This window comes from Papaver somniferum, chromosome 7 (assembly GCF_003573695.1).
Source record: "Papaver somniferum cultivar HN1 chromosome 7, ASM357369v1, whole genome shotgun sequence".
Taxonomy (NCBI): Eukaryota; Viridiplantae; Streptophyta; class Magnoliopsida; order Ranunculales; family Papaveraceae; genus Papaver; species Papaver somniferum.
Genome location: NC_039364.1, coordinates 31,737,780 through 31,755,738, shown reverse-complemented (window position 1 = coordinate 31,755,738; position 17,959 = coordinate 31,737,780). Strand labels below are relative to the sequence as shown.

Sequence of the window (17,959 nt, the reverse complement as noted above, 5' to 3'; positions counted from 1 at the left end):
TTTGGATTATTTTTCCAACCGTAGAAGTTTATTTTACGGCCAGTTTTTCTTCCCACAAAAACTTTGTCCCATAATTCACCAAGTATACAACAAAATTCATTAATTTAATTTTTGTCTAATTAAATTAAATTAAAATTAACTAAATAAGGGTAGTCATTACAAAATTATTTTAGATAAGGAGTTTTTGATATTACTTATGGGTGACCCGTTTTTGTCCTATTAGGTGACGCCCCTTTAATGGAATGTGATGCCCCAATAATAACCTTCTTTTATTTGGAGTCAATCACCAGAAGATAAAAAAGAGTATCTTAAGGAGCTATTTTCGCGAATGACCAACTTATTCTTGATTTATTAGTGTTAATTAAAAACTCACAATCGGGGATACACCACAAATTGGGGGATACTCAAAAAAGAAAAAGACATTATGAAGTAATTTGAAAAACTCTTTAACTAAAAGAAATTTGGTAGTGACTAGATCACCCTTGAGTATCCTCCAAGTGTACTAAGATTAAACTTTAATGGAATAGAGAGAGTGGAAGAGGAGGAAAGAATTTGAGAGATTTGAGTGATACGAGAGATTCTAGTGAGGATTTTGATGTAGGGGAATCCTCATGTCACCAACGAGAAGGTGCTTACATTGATTTTGATGACCCTTAATTGCAACCTTTTGTAGAGAATGAAACTTGCATCTATGAAAAACCCCTAAATCGAACCCTAAATCAAATTCTAAGTCAAATTTCAAATGAGGGAACAAGTGTAGAGTCATACTAGAGAAACGAAGAAACTAATGAAATAAGTTTTTCAAATAATCAGGTATTTGTGTATTTAAGATGATTGATGTGATTTTTGTGTATTTGAGTCGGCATTGGATTCATCACAAAACTAATGCCGATAGTTAGTTTTATTCCCATTAATCATCAACAGTCGGCATTGTCGAGGATGTAAAATCCAATGTCGGCTGACAACTCTACTGTCAGCATTGTTTGAATCTACAATAGCAATGCCGACTGTTGTAGGATACTGGACAAAAACTCCTTTTTGTTATACTTCTCGTCGTCATTGTTAATTCTTTCACCCGATATGCCGATTGTTCAGTCGGCAAAGATATTTTTTATTCGACAATGCTGACAGTTATGTCGGTATTGCATATATTTGGCTTTCATATCGATTCTAATCATATAATGGCCTTTTCTTTGGTTAGATGGTATCACACCCTCGGCCTGTTGGACATTTGGGTCCGGATACTTCCGATAAGTATGCGACTGATTTGGAATTCGCGAGTAAAGAAGAGGCAACTAATTGGGCTAAAGCAACGACTCTCAAGAATAAGTGTGTGTCAGTGAGAAACACTTAAGGTAAAGATATTCGGTTTGAGATGACTTGCGAGATAGTGGGTCATACGCTAAGATCAACCACAAGAAAAAAGGATTATGTATATGAAAATAAGACTAATAAGGTATGGATGCCCCTTCAAGCTTGTGTTCAGTTTCAAGAGAAATGTATGGAAAAGTAAAGTGTAGAACGATCGCTATAACCATCCGGACCGAACTCTTTTGTTGGGCACTCCTTAGTTGCAAAGCTTAAACCTCATGAGTTCGAGGAAGTAGATTGTATAAAACAGGCATCACACCAAGTCAAATGCTCATCGGCATCAAGGCCAAGGATCCAACAAACGTGTCTTCCTTAAGTACATTTTATAATGCACAAGCCACTATAAAAAGGGAGCGTTGGCAAGGTAAGAAGGTTATGCAATAATTTCTGAAGTTAGCAACCGATCGTAACTATGCACACAAGGAAAAATTGGTCTGGAAGGGAAGGAGGTTCTTCAAATATTTCTTTCTCATCCGTTGATGGTGCAATTGGCTCAGTCATTCTTCCCGGTTCTTATGATGGATTGTACCTACAAGACAAACAAATACCATATGTCGTCGTTCAACGTTGTGGGTCATACATCGGATAGGGTAATATTTACGTTAGCTTGGTGTTTTATGAAAAACGAGAAGGATTACAATTACATTTGAGCATTAAACCAATTGAAGTTATTCTTCCGAGGAAATGATCTTCCAAGGATCATAATATCCAATAATGATGATAGATTAATGTCCGTGATTTCCGAAGTTTTCCCGCATGCACAAAATTTTCTTTGCACATTCCGCATTGTAGACAACGTGAAGAAAAATTTACATGCGGTTATTGAACCACCAAAGCTTGATATTAAGAAGTCAAAGAAATAAGCACTTGAGGAAGAAGTTCACATTAACCAAACTATCACTGGAAGAACAAGAACAGGATAGGGAGAAAATTCAAGAGCAAGTGGACGAAGAACACAAAGCTAATCACGAAAAATTCCTTGGTTTGGTCCATCACCGAGACTAGATATGAAGAAAATTTGAAAAAGTTTATTGATCGGTAGAATGAAAGGTACCAAAGTGTGGTCTCTTATTGTAGGAAAAATTGGTTGGATCCGTACAAACACAAATTTATGCGAGCATGGACGAACATATATAGACGCTATATATGGTAACGAGTCCACTAGTATTAAGGAGTCCGCTCACGGTCGCTTGAAGAGACTTCTTGATTCTAATCAAGGAAATATTGTTACAGTAACGGAAGCAATGGTGCAATATTTCAAGAGTGATATTGATAAAATTAACAAAGCCTTTCAAAAAATATCAATGCATAGGATAATGTCATATTTGAGAAGTGAAAAGTTTCTCCGATAATAGAATATAATGTGTCACATTGGGCAATAGAACGTATGAGGAAAGAACTAGATTATAAGATTGAAAAAGGTTGTCCGGGTGATGTGTGCATATGTCCTTCAATGTCGTCTTTGGGACTTTCGTGCCGGCATATGCTTATAAAGTATAAAGATGTGATAACTTTCGAGGATATCGATCCGTTTTGGAAACAACTATCTTTTACACCTCCTCCTATGAAAGTTGTCGGAGAATCGCGATGGGTAACTAATGAAGTAATGGAAATCGCCATGGGGAAAAAAATGAAGAAATAGAATTTTTCAACTCTTACTCACGTGGAAACTCGGCAACCCGACATATGAGCCAACTAAGATTAATTACGCCCATGGACACGTGACTTGAATGAACCAATAATAGGAAATCATGTCGGAAGATCTCTAACCTAATTTCCAAGGACAGAAGAAAGAAATATCTTTAAAAATAAAACAACTGAACACGAAGTGGATCTCTTAAGAAGAGAAGGATGGCTTTAGCGTTTGTGAACGAGAATCATTTCATCATTCTCAAACTAATGAAAAATTGTCCATTACCACCGGTTTGTGCGATGACTAAAATTAAGGAAGTAGTTCCCAATTACTCGAATGAATGGATGGAGTTGTACGAGAAGAATCACCAACTTTGGGAAGCTTTGGACCTTTCAATTCTCCGAGAGAAGACAACAACAATCGAATTCGTTAAAATGGATGAGAAATGAAATATTTTGGAATTCCCTTGGTTGTATTTTGAACTTCGAGTCATAATAGATTAAATTTTTTTTTTTGTAATTCATTTAATGCATTGAAGCATTTCTTTCTCATAACTTGTTGTTTTCTGTCATAATTGTTTGAGTGATATCGAAATATCATGAACTCGGAAATGTCGATTGTTTAGTCAGTATTGATTTTGGTAATAATACCAATACTGACTGACCTCATAAAAAGGTCAATAACTCTTATTTTTTTCATCCCACTTTTGGTATAGGTTTTGATAATAATACCAATGTCGTATAACCTCATAAAAAGGTTAGTAACTCTTATTTTTTCATCCAACTTTCGGCATGGTTTTGGTAATAATTCCAATGCCGATTGAACTCATAAAAAAGGTCAGTAACTCTTATTTTTTCATCCAACTTTCGGCATTGGTTTTGGTAATAATACCGATGGCGACTAACCTCATAAAAAGGTCAGTAACTCTTATTTTTTTCATCCAACTTTCGGCATGGTTTTGGTAATAATGCCAATGCCGACTAAACTCATAAAAAAGGTCAGTAACTCTTATTTTTTCATCCAACTTTCGGCATTGGTTTTGGTAATAATACCAATGCCGATTGAAATCCAAAAAAAATAATATTAATTCTGGTTTTTTCATCCCACTTTCGGCATTGGTTTTGGTAATAATACCAATGTCGACTGAACTCCAAAAAAAGTCATTAATTATGGTTTTTTCATCCCACTTTTGGCATTGGTTTTGGTAATAATACCAATGCCGACTAAACTCCAAAAAAAAAGTCGCTAACTCTGGTTTTTTTATCTAACTTTCGGAATTGGTTTTGGTAATAATACCAACACCGACTGAACTTCAAAACAAAAAAAGTCAGTAACTCTGGTTTTTCATCCCACTTTCGGAATTGGTTTTGGTAATAATACTAACGCCGACTGGACTCCACAATGGACAAAAACTTGTCCATTTTTCAAATGCTAATGTCGGCATTGCTTGAGTTCTCAATACCAATGCCGACAAACCTCATAAAATGGACAATAATCAAAAGTATCAAACTTAAATAGCAATTGTTAAAATTAAACAAAAGTAGCATAGTTTTGCAGAGATCCAAAGTTAACAAGAAGCATATATTGTTCAAAAGTTAACAACAACCACACATTATTCAAAAGAAAACTAGCAGAAAGCAACAAATATAAAAGGACATCTTCCATCACTCACACCTTGCCTTCTTGGATACCCATCTTTTTTTCTTTTCATCGAACAACTCTTTCGCTTCGGGATTCTCGACGTTCTACAATTTCGTAGTCATTAACGAATTTCTTCAAGAGTGAGCACTTCTCATTTATCCGCCTTGCAACTAAGCCATTCCCAAAGACCACCAAATCGCTTTCGCTTTTGTTTTATTTAAACCAACAAACATAAATTAGACGGTTACAACAATAATACATAATATTAATCAAACTCGTAAGATAAAAACATATGTAAACATGAAAAGAAAACGTACCACAGATAGCGAAAGATCTCGAAGTGGATTTAGAGATTTTGGAGGAGAAGGATGAATAAAAGTTGTAGCCGTTGTTTCCATAATTGGCCAGGGAGGAACTTCAACAGACTCGGGGCGTATCAAAAAACGATGAGAGTAGCTACGATATTGTTGAGTGTATTTTTGAATCGACATCATCATCATTAACCGCCAACGTCCAAGTATTACGATTTACCATACGAATTCATTCTCTATCCCTCCAATGCATTGGGAACGGTGTTGGTATGTAAGTCGTGAAAGTCTTCTTAGAAGTTGACTTGGACAATTCAACCTAAATAAATAAAAAATTCAATTGGAATATAAAACCCCTTATCATCTAACCCATTTGTTTTATTAGTAGTATCCTTAATTTTGGGCGTATATCTATCCCATCACCCAAATTAGTAATTGTTGCAAGATTTTTGGTGGAAGAAATCTCGGGTATTTTAGGAATGTTGACTAAGAAAATATAGAAAGGGATTAGGCTTACTTTTCTTCTTATAAGGAATTTAAAGGAGACCATCCATATAAAATGTTTTTCTCTCTGAAACCTTAGTTGCCGCAAGGAAGAGTTTGGAGAAACAAGATTGATCTATGATAAGCACGTAAGTGCTATATTTTATACCCATATTTATATTAGCTAGTACTCGATAATTTGGCTAACGAAATTATTTTAGTGTTTTTGTAGAAAGTACAAGCTAATTCACTCATCCGGATATAAATGGCTAAAATTACATGTTAGAGGCGTTTGCGACGAAAATGACCAAGACCTGTCACTGCACCAAAGAGACTGGGCTGTCAAGGCATTGCTACGTCACTGAGTCAGCAGTCTACGGCCAGAGCTAGTGGTTTGAAACAAAGAACTGTTTTCTTTGTTAATGGATGACGTGTCAAAGTTTTGAGTCGTGAAAGCAAGGAAGAATGGCAGACGTTAGACAAAGCCGAGATGAAGGTGGAGTTTCTCTGTTGAGATTATTAGTCCCACATTGTTGGGCATTCTAAGATCCTGCGGTTTATAATCCCTTAAGGCCTCTCCACTCATTGCCAATTGGTTTTGAGTTGGATGCTCGTATTATAACATGGTATCAGAGCAGGTTATTTGCGACGAGTCATTGACCGCGCCTTTACTCCGCGTCACCCGATTTAATTGTCCACGTGTTAGACCCAACGAGGCTACACGTGAGGGGGCGTGTTGAGATTATTAGTCCCACATTGTTGGGCATTCTAAGATCCTGCGGTTTATAATCCCTTGAGGCCTCTCCACTCATTGCCAATTGGTTTTGAGTTGGATGCTCGTATTATAACATTCTCGACAGAGAAACAGACAACAAGGGAGATGGGTTGGCTGAGATTAAGCAGCTGTGACCCGAGCTGAGACGATGGCAGTGATGGTTAGCAGGGAAAGGCAGAAATGCGAATGAAGATGATGATGCTGGCTTGTTTTGTGCCGCAACCAAGTTCTGAAGAATGATTTCACAGATGGACCTGCCGTTACAAGTGTCGATGGAATTGATCGGTGTTGGAAGTTAAACCAAGATATGGTATGTTGAGTTCTAGAGAGTTCTAGAAGAGTTCTATTTAGAGTTTTATTTATGTTAGGAATTTGTGCTTTATTTAGAGTTTTCTTTTATTAGGAAAGTACTTTGAGTGATCGTCAAGTTTGTGAGACTATATGTAGGCTATTGAGCCATAAGAATTTTACACCAAACTTATTATCAATGTAATCGTTTATTTGCTTCCGCGTGTGTTTCTTGCTCGATCCTACATGTGGTATCAGAGCAAGATGAGAGGAAGGGAGAGGAGAAGGAGAAAGATTGAAGCTGCGTTTGGTTAAGAGAAAGACTTGGAGAATTGTTTTCATTAAAGAAGAAGAAGTTGAAGGCTTGTCAAAGACTTGGTACTGTGTTGGTGTTCCTAGTGTTCGTGAAAGATTTGTTTATGTGGGTGCATTGTTTAAAAAAGTTGTTGCTGCTGGAATATTCGTTTCCAAGCAAGGCAGTAATAGAGATGGAGGAACGTGAGAAAGGTGAAGGTTGTTGTTGCTATTGTTATTGCAGTTGCTGCTTCAAAACCTGATGCAAGCTGTGTCCGTGTGAGTCTTCACCAAGGGACAAGACGAGTTAAAAAAAAGGACGAATTCGAGATGGTGAAGTTAGGGTTTGTATTGATTTCCTGTGATCAAGACGACGATGATCACGTAGACAATGAAGTTGAGCTGTTGTTTTTTGTTGACTAGTGATGCCCTGCAGTTATGTTGTGATGAACGTGATGAGAGATGCTGATGCTCGAGCTGGTGATGATGACTGCCGACGGTTTAGTAGATGCAAAGATTGATTCGAGTATGATGTTCTGATTTGGGTTAAATCGATGCAGTAAAGATGGATCTGTTTCGTGACCACTGCCCTAGCTTGGTTTTGTGGCTGGCACTGAAAAGTGTTTGCTTGTGAGTTTAGCAGTACACGGTAGAAGAACAGAAAAAGAAGGTGGGGTTAATCTGCTTGTTTCCCTGTTGCGTGAGAAACAGGGGTGTAAAGCATGTTTAATCAAGATATATCCACCGTATCTTACTTGATAGTTCGTTGCTTAGGTGAACTTGAACTGGAAGGTGCTGTAACAGCAGAGAAGGTGATGATAATTACTAACGTTGTTTACTGATGAATGATCGGAGAATGGATTGGTGCTGCCATGGACGATGATGATGATTGTGGAAAGAACATGCAAAGATTCCGGAGCTGGTGGTTTGATGAGAAGAGATGTTGCCATTCCGGAGGATGATGGAAAAGGATGCTCGAGAGAGAAAACATATCGTGGTGGTTATCTGTGAAGATCATCATTAGTTAGGGTTTGCTCAAAAAAAAAAGGTTATTGAAGGTTTGTTATAGTATGTGATGTGTTACAAAGAACAATCACAGTAGGGAATTGTTACAGAAGTGTGACAGAGAAGTTGTCACAGAACAGTTACAGAAGAATTGTTACAAAAGAGTTGTACAGAAGAAAGTGTTACAGAAGAGTTGTAACAGTTACAGAAGAGTTGTAACAGTTACAGAAGTGTGACAGAAGAAAAGGTCACAGTTTTAATAGAAAGTGTCAGTCTTAACAGGCGTGACTGAAAGCAGTTTGTGTGAAAGGTTTGTTTTTGTGAAGTAAGCAAGGGTTGCGGTGGCAGAGCATCGAATGTTGGTTGAGGTAAGAAGCTTAGGGTGCATGGATGATTAGAAAGGTTAAGTCATGGATTCGAAATAGACGCAAGAGAAGATCAAAGTTGGTATTGCAGTCAAGAAGGACTGGTACAGTTTGATGAAGCTGATCGAATTCAAAGATTTAAAATGACAAGGATTGGTGGATGGTGATGTTTGAGATTAATGGAGGATGGCGTGTGAGAGCGTAAGCTCAAACATGTTGGAAACCGTGAAGAAAGGTTGAAGAGTTTGTGGCAGAAACTTGGAATACCTGACAAAGTGTGGCAGACTTTGTGTTAGTTATTGCTTGTGGCAGAAGCGTAACAAGAGAAAGATTGTGAAAGAATCTTGTGAAAGAAGTGTGAAAGTTTCGACTCTAACAAGCGTGACTGGAACAAAAAAAAAATAAAGAAGACAAGAGAAGAAGAAATAAAACAGTAAGGTTGTGGAGTAAGAGAAGTAATCACCAGGGGATGATATGTGAGAAGACAACAAAAGGAGGTCAATGCCTATGAGTTGTTGAGTTTGAGATGTCATAAGGTTGTGAGCGTGAAACAAGATTGTAGGCGAGTAAAGTTTACAAGTTGAGTGAAGCAATCCCAGTGGGGATTTGGCTAGAGTTGTGTGAAGCAATCCAAGTGGGGATTTGGCTTAGAGAAGTGAAGAAATTCCAGTGTGGAATTTGAAGAGTTGAGTGGAAATCCTGCGAGTGAAGTAGGTAAACAAGTGTTGAGAAGGTGATCTACAACGCTCGGTGATGAGTTCAGAAATTGGTTTTGTGTTTGGTTAGCAAGTTGAATAAAGCACAATGAGGTGTTTCTAGCTTGTTAAGGATTTGTTAAGAATGATGTTCCGTTGTGATAAAGAAAAAAGAAGTTTGTGTTGGTTGCTATGGTAAAACGACATTATGGAATGTGTTTGAAGATTGTTGTTAAGCAAAATTAGAAGATTGCTTCGTTTTTAGTTAGTTTGCTGTTTGTGCTTTGTTTTTTATTTGAGTTTGATTGACGGAATTCCGGTGTGATCATGAAGTTGGGATGAGCTATTATCGAGTATCAAGGAGTAAGGGTTTGTTGGTGGTTTCTTTTAAGAAGAATGAGAAAAGACAAGCACGTGTTAACGTTTATCAACGGAAGAATAGGAATGGAAAATGAGAAAAGACAAGGACGTGCAACCGTCGATCAATGGAAGAAGCTAAGGAGTAGAAGAGGGTTACGGAATTCTTGTTAAATGATATCTTGGTTTAAGGGAGGATGTTGGAAGTTAAACCAAGATATGGTATGTTGAGTTCTAGAGAGTTCTAGAAGAGTTCTATTTAGAGTTTTATTTATGTTAGGAATGTGTGCTTTATTTAGAATTTGCTTTTATTAGGAAAGTACTTTGAGTGATCGTCAAGTTTGTGAGACTATAAGTAGGCTATTGAGCCATAAGAATTGTACACCAAACTTATTATCAATGTAATCGTTTATTTGCTTACGCGTGTGCTCTCCTCTCTCTTGCTCGATCCTACAATCAGGGATGGAGCTGTGGTGTTCGGAAAGGCAGCATCTCGCTGCAATCGGTTGAAGAAGATATAGTTGGCGAGAACACAGCGAGCAACAGTGCATGGGAGATTTTCAAACGCAAATGGAGATGGATTATTCACAGCCAAGTTGGTGTCGCTGTTAACATTTGTCAGTGCTGGTGATTGAATTGGTGTCGGTAGAGAGTTTTATGGGTTATTTCGAACTCAGGAAACAAAGAAGCAGCTGCAACGATGGAGTACTGGAGAAGAACAGGGAGTTGCTGCCATGATTAATGGCAGTAAATGGTGTTGCTGGTGGCTGCAGAGACAGCTCAATGGTGCCGATGGTTTTTACTGAGGCTCTTGGTCTCGAGTGCGGCGAATTCAGTGGGGTAATAGTGGCAGGAATGGTTGCAGTCAAGAAGGGCCGCTGCTGTGATGGTTCGCTATGGCTGAGATAAAGATGACAGTCACTGGAGTTTTTGGTGTCTGTATAAAGCAAGGAAGAATGGGTTCGTTTTGATCATAAAATCAGCTGGTGAGCTGTGTTCGGTGATTGGTTGAGTTGGTTCTACCGGGCCTGGCATGAAAGATCAATGGACGGACTGAAAATTGAGAAGGATTGAGCCAGTTGCAGTTGCAGTTGCAGTTAGTCAGTGGTGTTTGAGTTCTCGAGATAGCGAATGCATGGATGATTAAAGATGGTGGTTGTATACGTAAAGCTTTCAAGGTTCAAGGAAATGAAAGTGAAAGCTTTCTGATTATGAGTGATAAAACAGTGAAGAACTGGTGATCAAACTTCCTTAGTTTTGGGTTGAGTACGGGAAGATGGAAGAGAAACGGACGATGTTTGTTGTAGCCGTGAAGGAGCAGCAACCATGAATGGTGTTTGCATTGAACAGTGGGTAGATGGACAGAACGGAAGGCTGTTGCTGTGGCCAGATTTTGAAGGGTCAACGGAAAGGAGTTGGATTTGGACGATTGGGTCAGTTGTTGGACTGGGCCTTGGAAGATTTGCTAGGTCTTAGTTTTAGACTGACGCAGGGACTATATGAGGAACGAAGATAAACAGAAAAGGGAGGCAGGTTTTGGGAGGTTGGGTGCTAGGCCGAAAACGAGAGAAGAAAAGGAGGCGCGGCTAGAAGCTGTCAAGAGGGGAAGATAAGGGTTAGTGATTCTTGTGTTTTCATTTCCATTTCGATTAGCTAGTTAATCTCTAATATATTTGTTTATGGTTTTTGAGAAAGCCATGTCTTGCTAATTATTTTGTAACTAGGGTTTTTATGGTTGAAACTACATGGGTATTAGGCCATTTTTGATTAATTGGATTGTATAGCAATAAACCATTTTGATTTGAATAAATAATTTCATGATATTATGTATTGATCTAATGATAATATGAGTTGTTGCTTCACCGGTTTCGTATAACCTTTGTGCATAATTGTTAGGATCGAAAATATATTTGTCTATTTATTTGATATTTCATGCTTGGGTTAAATCCTTTGATGGGGTATGCTTAGAATAGCCAGGTATTATTTGAGAACTTATATTTAGTTTCGTATAAATTTCTCGCTAATGCAATTTGATGGTGCATGCTTTGGTTTAATCTTTTGATGTGCCATGCTTAGGGCGTCCCAGTGATATTTGTGACTCTAATAAATAGGGAATTAGTCATTTCTATCCCAAAGATATGGGCCGATACACATTCTTGCCCCGTTTTTTTCTACACTATTAAAACTATCCTGCCGTTTAAAGTAAACAGCCAAAATTGTTTGATAAGTGGGACCTAGTTGAGCTGTCAATTGAAAGTCCAGGTGTTAGTCCAAGTGTTAATATCTTGTAATGGGAAAAGACGCATATAGCCTTTCTTCTTCGTTTCAACTCCATCGAATAGGATAGTATCAGATGTAGATCTCGTTGTTAGAGAAGATGGCGGGAGAGTGGTGAGAAAGATATGGTTTGGGAAGATTACGTGCATGAATTTAGGATATATCCCAAACAACTGCATCTAATGTATCCTTATCAAGATATTTCACACCAGAAATTAGTTAGGGTTTTTCTCAGAATTTTGTTACTCTATCGGTATATAAAGAATCAAAGTCTAAGTTTGTTTCTATTCGTAAACCAGTTGATAAGAGTGAAGTTTATTGAGAAAACCTAAGTAATTTTAGGCGAGTGATTTCTGTATTTTGAAGAAATGGGGAAGGAGATAATGGTTGATGAAGAGTTACTGAACAAGAACTCTGCTGCATATACTAAAAGGTATATTTTCATTAGCTAACTATGCGTTTCATCTTTGTTATTATGAATTTTTGGTTTTCGATTTAGGGATTTCTTACTGGTTCAAATTAGGGTTTTCAATTTTTTCAATTTAAGGCTTTTCAAATCGACTTCAAAATTAGGGTTTTCGATTTAGGGATAATCACAATTAGATCTTTACAGTAGTTTATGGAATGATAAGTGTTCTGTTGATGAACATTACATGAATTTTGTTACTGAATTGGTCTATTAATGGTACTTTGGTGGTTTTGTATGGATAATATGCCTATGTGGCTTAGTATGAGATTTTGAATTAAAACTAAAATTCAGAGGATGCAGAAATGTGATCATGTCTAGAAGCTGTGCTTGATAAAAAAAAAATTATCTACTTCTTTTGTAAATGGTGTGATAACCTTCATTTTTCCATTCTCCAAAAAAGCATGTATACAGATAAGATGATCCTCTTGCAAGGGTTGTCGTTTAATGAATTGGTTTTTCATAGAAAAAAAAAATTCAATTTCATACAGTCAATTATGTTTGTATATAAGAGTCATAAGAGTTGAAATATTACATTGATATAAGAGAATTCTGGTTACACTTCTATGAGTGCCATGTGCATATCCTGTTTGTTGTATGTGTACTTTGGTTTTAGTAGTTTGGTCCAAAATACTCTTTAAAGAATCGTCTTATTTTCGGAAAGGTTCAAAGAAATGATTTTGATTGAGAAGTTATATTCCGAGATTCGTATGCTTATAGAGGAAGGGATATCTGTCACTTGATTAATGAGTTCCTGAATCGAATCTTTTCTTTTTGTTGCGTGTCTTGAAATAATTGGCTGATGCACACAGAGATTTGAGAAAGTCTACTGATCATGTATGTATCCGTTTATGAGAGTTCTTTGGCATTTTGTGTGTGAATTTTCTAGTGCAAATCTGTTATAACTTATTTTGAATACTAGTGACTTATTATTTTTGTTCTCTTGCAGTTACATGAGACCTAATTCTGGACATATGGTTGCAAATACTTGGAGACAGGACAAAGAAAATGACAGGTGATTTGTCTTATTATGCTAGTGAAAGATGATGTTTTCTCTATTAGTTGATAGTTAGCCCCTATTGTGTAAGGGATCATATTTTGTTGTGGTAAACCATGCCATAAACTAGGTTTTTTTTTGTAGCATATGATGAATATATTTTAGTGATAATAATCTTCTATTATGTAACAGGGATTCAACACCTCATAAAGGTCCAACGGCAACTTTATCTCCCAGGAAAAGCCCAAGGCTGATTGAAAAAGCTAAGAGGACGGTTGGTGTTAGTTTAACTAAGATGGTTCTGGATTTTGAGAACCATGTTGAGGAGCCGACACAGGCTAGCAGTCAGGGAATTGTGAATCTAGATGATGATTCACTAGGTACTGAATTCTGGAAATCAGCCGCGGATAAAGTAGATGTTGTTGAAGAAGCTGTCAATGCGACTAAGGAATCAGTGTTGCACCTTCAGAATCTTAATGCAGATGATTGTCACCCGGAAGACCAACCATGGAGCCAACCACTCATATACAGTGAGGATGAAGATGATGCTGACTGGAAGGAGTTTTTACACAATTTTAGTATGAAAAGCAGTGCTGGTAAGGATAGTGAGGAAGACGATGAAGGTAATGTTCATATTTTGAAATTTTAGAATTCATCGATTATGTTATGTTTACAATTTGATATTAATGTGTATTTGTATATGCCTCTGAACATGTAGATGATCATTATGACCAGTTGTTGGAGACGGATGATGAAGTTGAAGGTAGTGTTGGTTCTCTTTTAAAATTGGTTTTTACAATGATATAATGATACCCGATGTGTTAATTACTTTTTCCTTGTTGATTGTCATGACTTGAAGTTTTCAAAGAAGTTAAGGAACCACTGATTGATTTTGAGATTGAAAAGGGTAAAGGGAAGGAAATTGCTAATGGATCGGAAGATCATTATGGTCCTGAAATGGTTGGTAGGCCATTACCTAATCATGAAGTTAGAGTGGTTGATAATGGGCAACATTGGTTTGATGACAGTGATTTTGAAGATTTCCTTGTTGCTCCTGATTCAGTGGATAATGAGTTATTCCCTGAACCAGAAAATGAAATACAAGTTGTACTTGATGACAGAATTGATGAGGGGATGGAATTTCCAGACAAGACCGCTTTTAAGAAACATCTCAGAAAATACTGTGTATCTACTAGGACAGAATGCAGGTTTAGTAAGAGTGATAATATTAGAATCAAGGCTGTGTGTAAAGGCTTTGGAGAGCCCATTCTATGTCCGTGGTATATATATGCAAGGAGGATCCCTGGTGAGGCGACTTGGAGCATAAGAGATTTCCACTTGCACCACACTTGTATTGGGGATCCTTATGGGAGGAATTCATGTGCAAATCCAGAATTTGTAGCTCAACATGTGATTAACAAGCTAAGGGAGTCACATGGAAAGAATGTACCTAAACCTTCTGAGATTGCTGCCGAGTTTTGGACAAGCCACAACACCTTGATCCCGTATCACGTTGCATGGAAGGCTAGAAACAATGTGTTGGAGAGGATAAACGGAAGCTTTGATGAGAGTTTTAGACTCATACCAAGTCTGTGTGAAATGATCAAAAGGACTAATCCCGGATCAATTGCTACTTTCACTTACGGAAGGTAATATTATTTCTTTAATTGTTCGTAAAATTGATTAGTTTGAGTTCTAGTTTTAAAACTTTCCTTGTTTCTTCGTGCAGAGACAATCGATTTGAATCTGTGACCATATCTTTTGATGCCCCAATGAGGGGTTTTATAAATGGTTGTAGAAATGTGGTTGGGCTGGATGGTTGTCACCTGAAGGGAAAGTATGGTGGTTGTCTACTATCTGCCACTGCTCTTGATGGGCAGAATGGATTGGTTCCTTTGGGTATCATGGTTTGTAGAAACGAGTGTGCGGAGAACTGGTTCTTGTTCTTGAATAATCTCAAGCATAGATTGGCTGATCATCCCGTTGAGCCAATCAACTTCATATCTGATAGACAGAAGGGTTTGAGAGACGCTGTCCAAAAGTTGTTCCCTACTTCACCACATAGGTTCTGCTTCAGGTTACAAACTAACCTCCAACCTGATCATTTTATTGTTACAAAATACATAAAGTATGTTCTATATTCATGGCAGGCACATGTATGCAAACTTCAAAATGCACTACAAGGGATCTAAAGTACACACACTATTCTGGATGCTGCTAGAGCTTATAAGCCTAAACACTTTCAGGTTTGTTTTAGTCCGTAAATGAAATGAGTGACATTTTTATTCTTAGAAAGTAAAATTCTTGTAACACTAAATATGTTTCAACTGTAGGCACACATGGATAGTATGATGTCAGAGAATGTTAGTGCTTGTCAGTATTTGATGGGCGAGGATCCTAAAAGCTGGTGCAGGGCCTTTTTTGACCACAAGAGCGCTTGTGAACACTTGAGTAACAACTTTTCTGAAAGTTTCAATAACATGATAACCAACATTAGGGAGAAACCTGTCTGCAAGCTAGTTTTGATGTATGGACAGCTAGTGATGGGGCTGTTTTACAAGAGAAGAAATGCTTGTGTTGGATGGGATTCTGGGGATTTGGTTCCTACTGCCAAAAAATTATTGAAGAAGATGTTTAAGAAAACAGGGGAATATAAGGTAGAAGGAGCGGTTGCTGGAAAGCTTTATGAAGTCACAAGCATACATAATACAATATTCACTGTTGACCTTGAGAAACATACTTGCAGCTGCATGCAATGGCAGCTGAGGGGTTTCCCCTGTCAACACGCAGTCTGTGCTCTGCAGCAAATCAGGCCCAATTGGGTTGAGTAAGTGTGCAGAACACATGTAATTTTATCTATGATTATTTCTTTATTACCAATATCTGAAATGTTAAACATGTTTGTTTTTCTTGTGTGCATTTTTATAGGTATTGTGCCAGATACTACTCAGTGGATAACTACAGGACCACCTATTCCCCTGATATGGTGCCATTGGAAGGGCCCGAGGACTGGGATGAGGTTTTTTCCTAACTCTCAACTATTCATGTTTACTTGTACTTAATTGGATCTGATTTATGTTTGCACTATGAACTTAGACAACCTTTTACATTACATTATTAGGTTTACCTTAAATATCCGTGTGTATCTACTTAAAAGTACAATTGTGATACATGAATTCAAAGTACTCTGTGAAATATCTGAACTCAATTCTTCTCAGTTCTTGTATGAACCCTGTACCTAGCTACTTAATGGATTTTAGTGTTTGGAAGCCGGATTCCAGACCCTGCAGTAACATATATAGTGTAGATATTTAGGATGTTTAATTTTTGCGGAGGCTAAGTAATCATTTTTAGTATTATGCAATATTTACTTCATTTGTTATTCTCTTATACAGCCAAGAACAATTATTGTTCCTCCATTGCTCATTAGGAAACCGGGCCGGCCTAGGAAGAACAGAAGGAAGGCCTATAATGAGACCCTATCCGAGAAGAAAGTCAGGTGCTGCAGCAAATGCAAGCTGCCTGGTCACAACAAGACAACTTGTCCTGGTGGTGCAATTGGCTCTAATACAAAGAGAAATGGGTCTACATCTGAAGAAGGCGGACTGGCATTTCAATCCCAATCATCATCACAAGCTGGAAGTGCTGGTGGTTCTATGCCTGCAACGAAGAAGCCAAGAAGATTTACTTGAAACTAGTTTTGGCTAGGATGTCTTTTGTTTTCTTTCAAGTGAGACCTATAAAACTTCATGCATTTGCTCTGTTTATTTGGTTATGTTTTAGATTAGCTTTTACTTTGTTTGGATATTAGCTATCTTCCATAGATATTGTTTTTGGATGTTTTGAGTATTGGATATTTGATTCAATGTTATCAATAAATGGTAGTGTTAGTGTCGTTAGCTTGCCTTGCTCTATTTTTACGATTTTATGGTTTTTCTATCTGGATTTTAACAGGTGAAGAAGACAAAGTTTGTCGATGAGATCCTCCTGAAGAAATGAGGAAACAAGTTTAACTGAAGGGTATATTGGGCATCTCAGGTCATCCTAAATCTGCCACATGTCAGTTAACACCAGTTAACTTGTAACTGGATGGAAATCTTTGTAACGGGATTAATTTGTAAGTTTTGAAAAAAACGGGATTATTTTGTAAACAACTTAAGAAACTGGGACATATGTGTAAATGACCCTAATAAATATAATAGATGACGTCAATAGAACGAACAATAAATAATTCATGAATTCTGTTTCATTTCAGTATTGAATAGAAACAGTGGTGGACACATTAAACCCTGGTTACCAACTCTCCTATTTGATTTTTTTTGTTACTTTAGTTTATTTTTCTTATTGTCTTTATTCTTTCAAAAATCCAAAAACATCTTTATTTGTTAGTCCATTAGAGATATTGATTAGAGTTTTCCACCGCTCCCTGTGGGTTCGACCCGTACTTGCCTCTGTCTACTAGTTAGACACCGTGCGATTGCGGTTATTACATATAGGGTTTCCCGAAATCCTATCAATTTATGGCGCCGCTGCCGGGAGCAGTTGTGGAATATTGTAATTGGTATTTTTTACATAATTATTATTTTTATTTTATTTTCAGTACATAGTTTTTTTTCTTTTATATTTTTATATTTTATTTTAGTTCTTTTTACGTAGACTATTTGATTTTTTTTCTTAGGTACCTTAGTCTGAAGAGCGGCGATTGGAGTCAACAACAGGCCTAAAGTAAGTACTTAATATTCTCACAAAGCTTTTGCAAGGTGAGTTATTGGGAAAATTTTACTTTGTATAATGGTTTCCAGTGAGTTGACTTCATTTATAGCTTTTTGGAATCTTACCAAAAGAGCTGAGACAGAGGAGTCATCTGATATTTCACATGAGGAGTATGCATATGCACCTTCTCATTATCAAGAACATGTCGAGTGTGTAAATAATGATTGGAATTATTCTCATAGGTATGATCATTCTGGACCTTGTGAAGGTTATGATCATTACCAACATTAC

At 37.3% G+C, this 17,959-nt stretch overlaps 2 protein-coding genes across 2 annotated transcripts; both read left to right on the top strand.

The window, feature by feature from the left end:
• Positions 1 to 10,753: 10,753 nt before the first annotated feature.
• Positions 10,754 to 15,223, top strand: LOC113294487. Its single transcript, XM_026542883.1, has 7 exons — positions 10,754 to 10,830; positions 12,908 to 12,973; positions 13,148 to 13,578; positions 13,674 to 13,718; positions 13,815 to 14,604; positions 14,685 to 15,032; positions 15,106 to 15,223. Exons 2-7 carry the CDS (start codon positions 12,912 to 12,914, stop codon positions 15,221 to 15,223), a joined length of 1,794 nt encoding a protein of 597 aa, XP_026398668.1. The 5' UTR covers positions 10,754 to 10,830; positions 12,908 to 12,911.
• A 35-nt stretch (positions 15,224 to 15,258) lies between these two features.
• On the top strand, positions 15,259 to 16,854 carry LOC113293859. Its single transcript, XM_026542326.1, has 3 exons — positions 15,259 to 15,782; positions 15,884 to 15,974; positions 16,351 to 16,854. The coding sequence occupies exons 1-3, from the start codon at positions 15,295 to 15,297 to the stop codon at positions 16,645 to 16,647; spliced, it is 876 nt and encodes a 291-aa protein (XP_026398111.1). The 5' UTR covers positions 15,259 to 15,294; the 3' UTR covers positions 16,648 to 16,854.
• Positions 16,855 to 17,959: the final 1,105 nt, after the last annotated feature.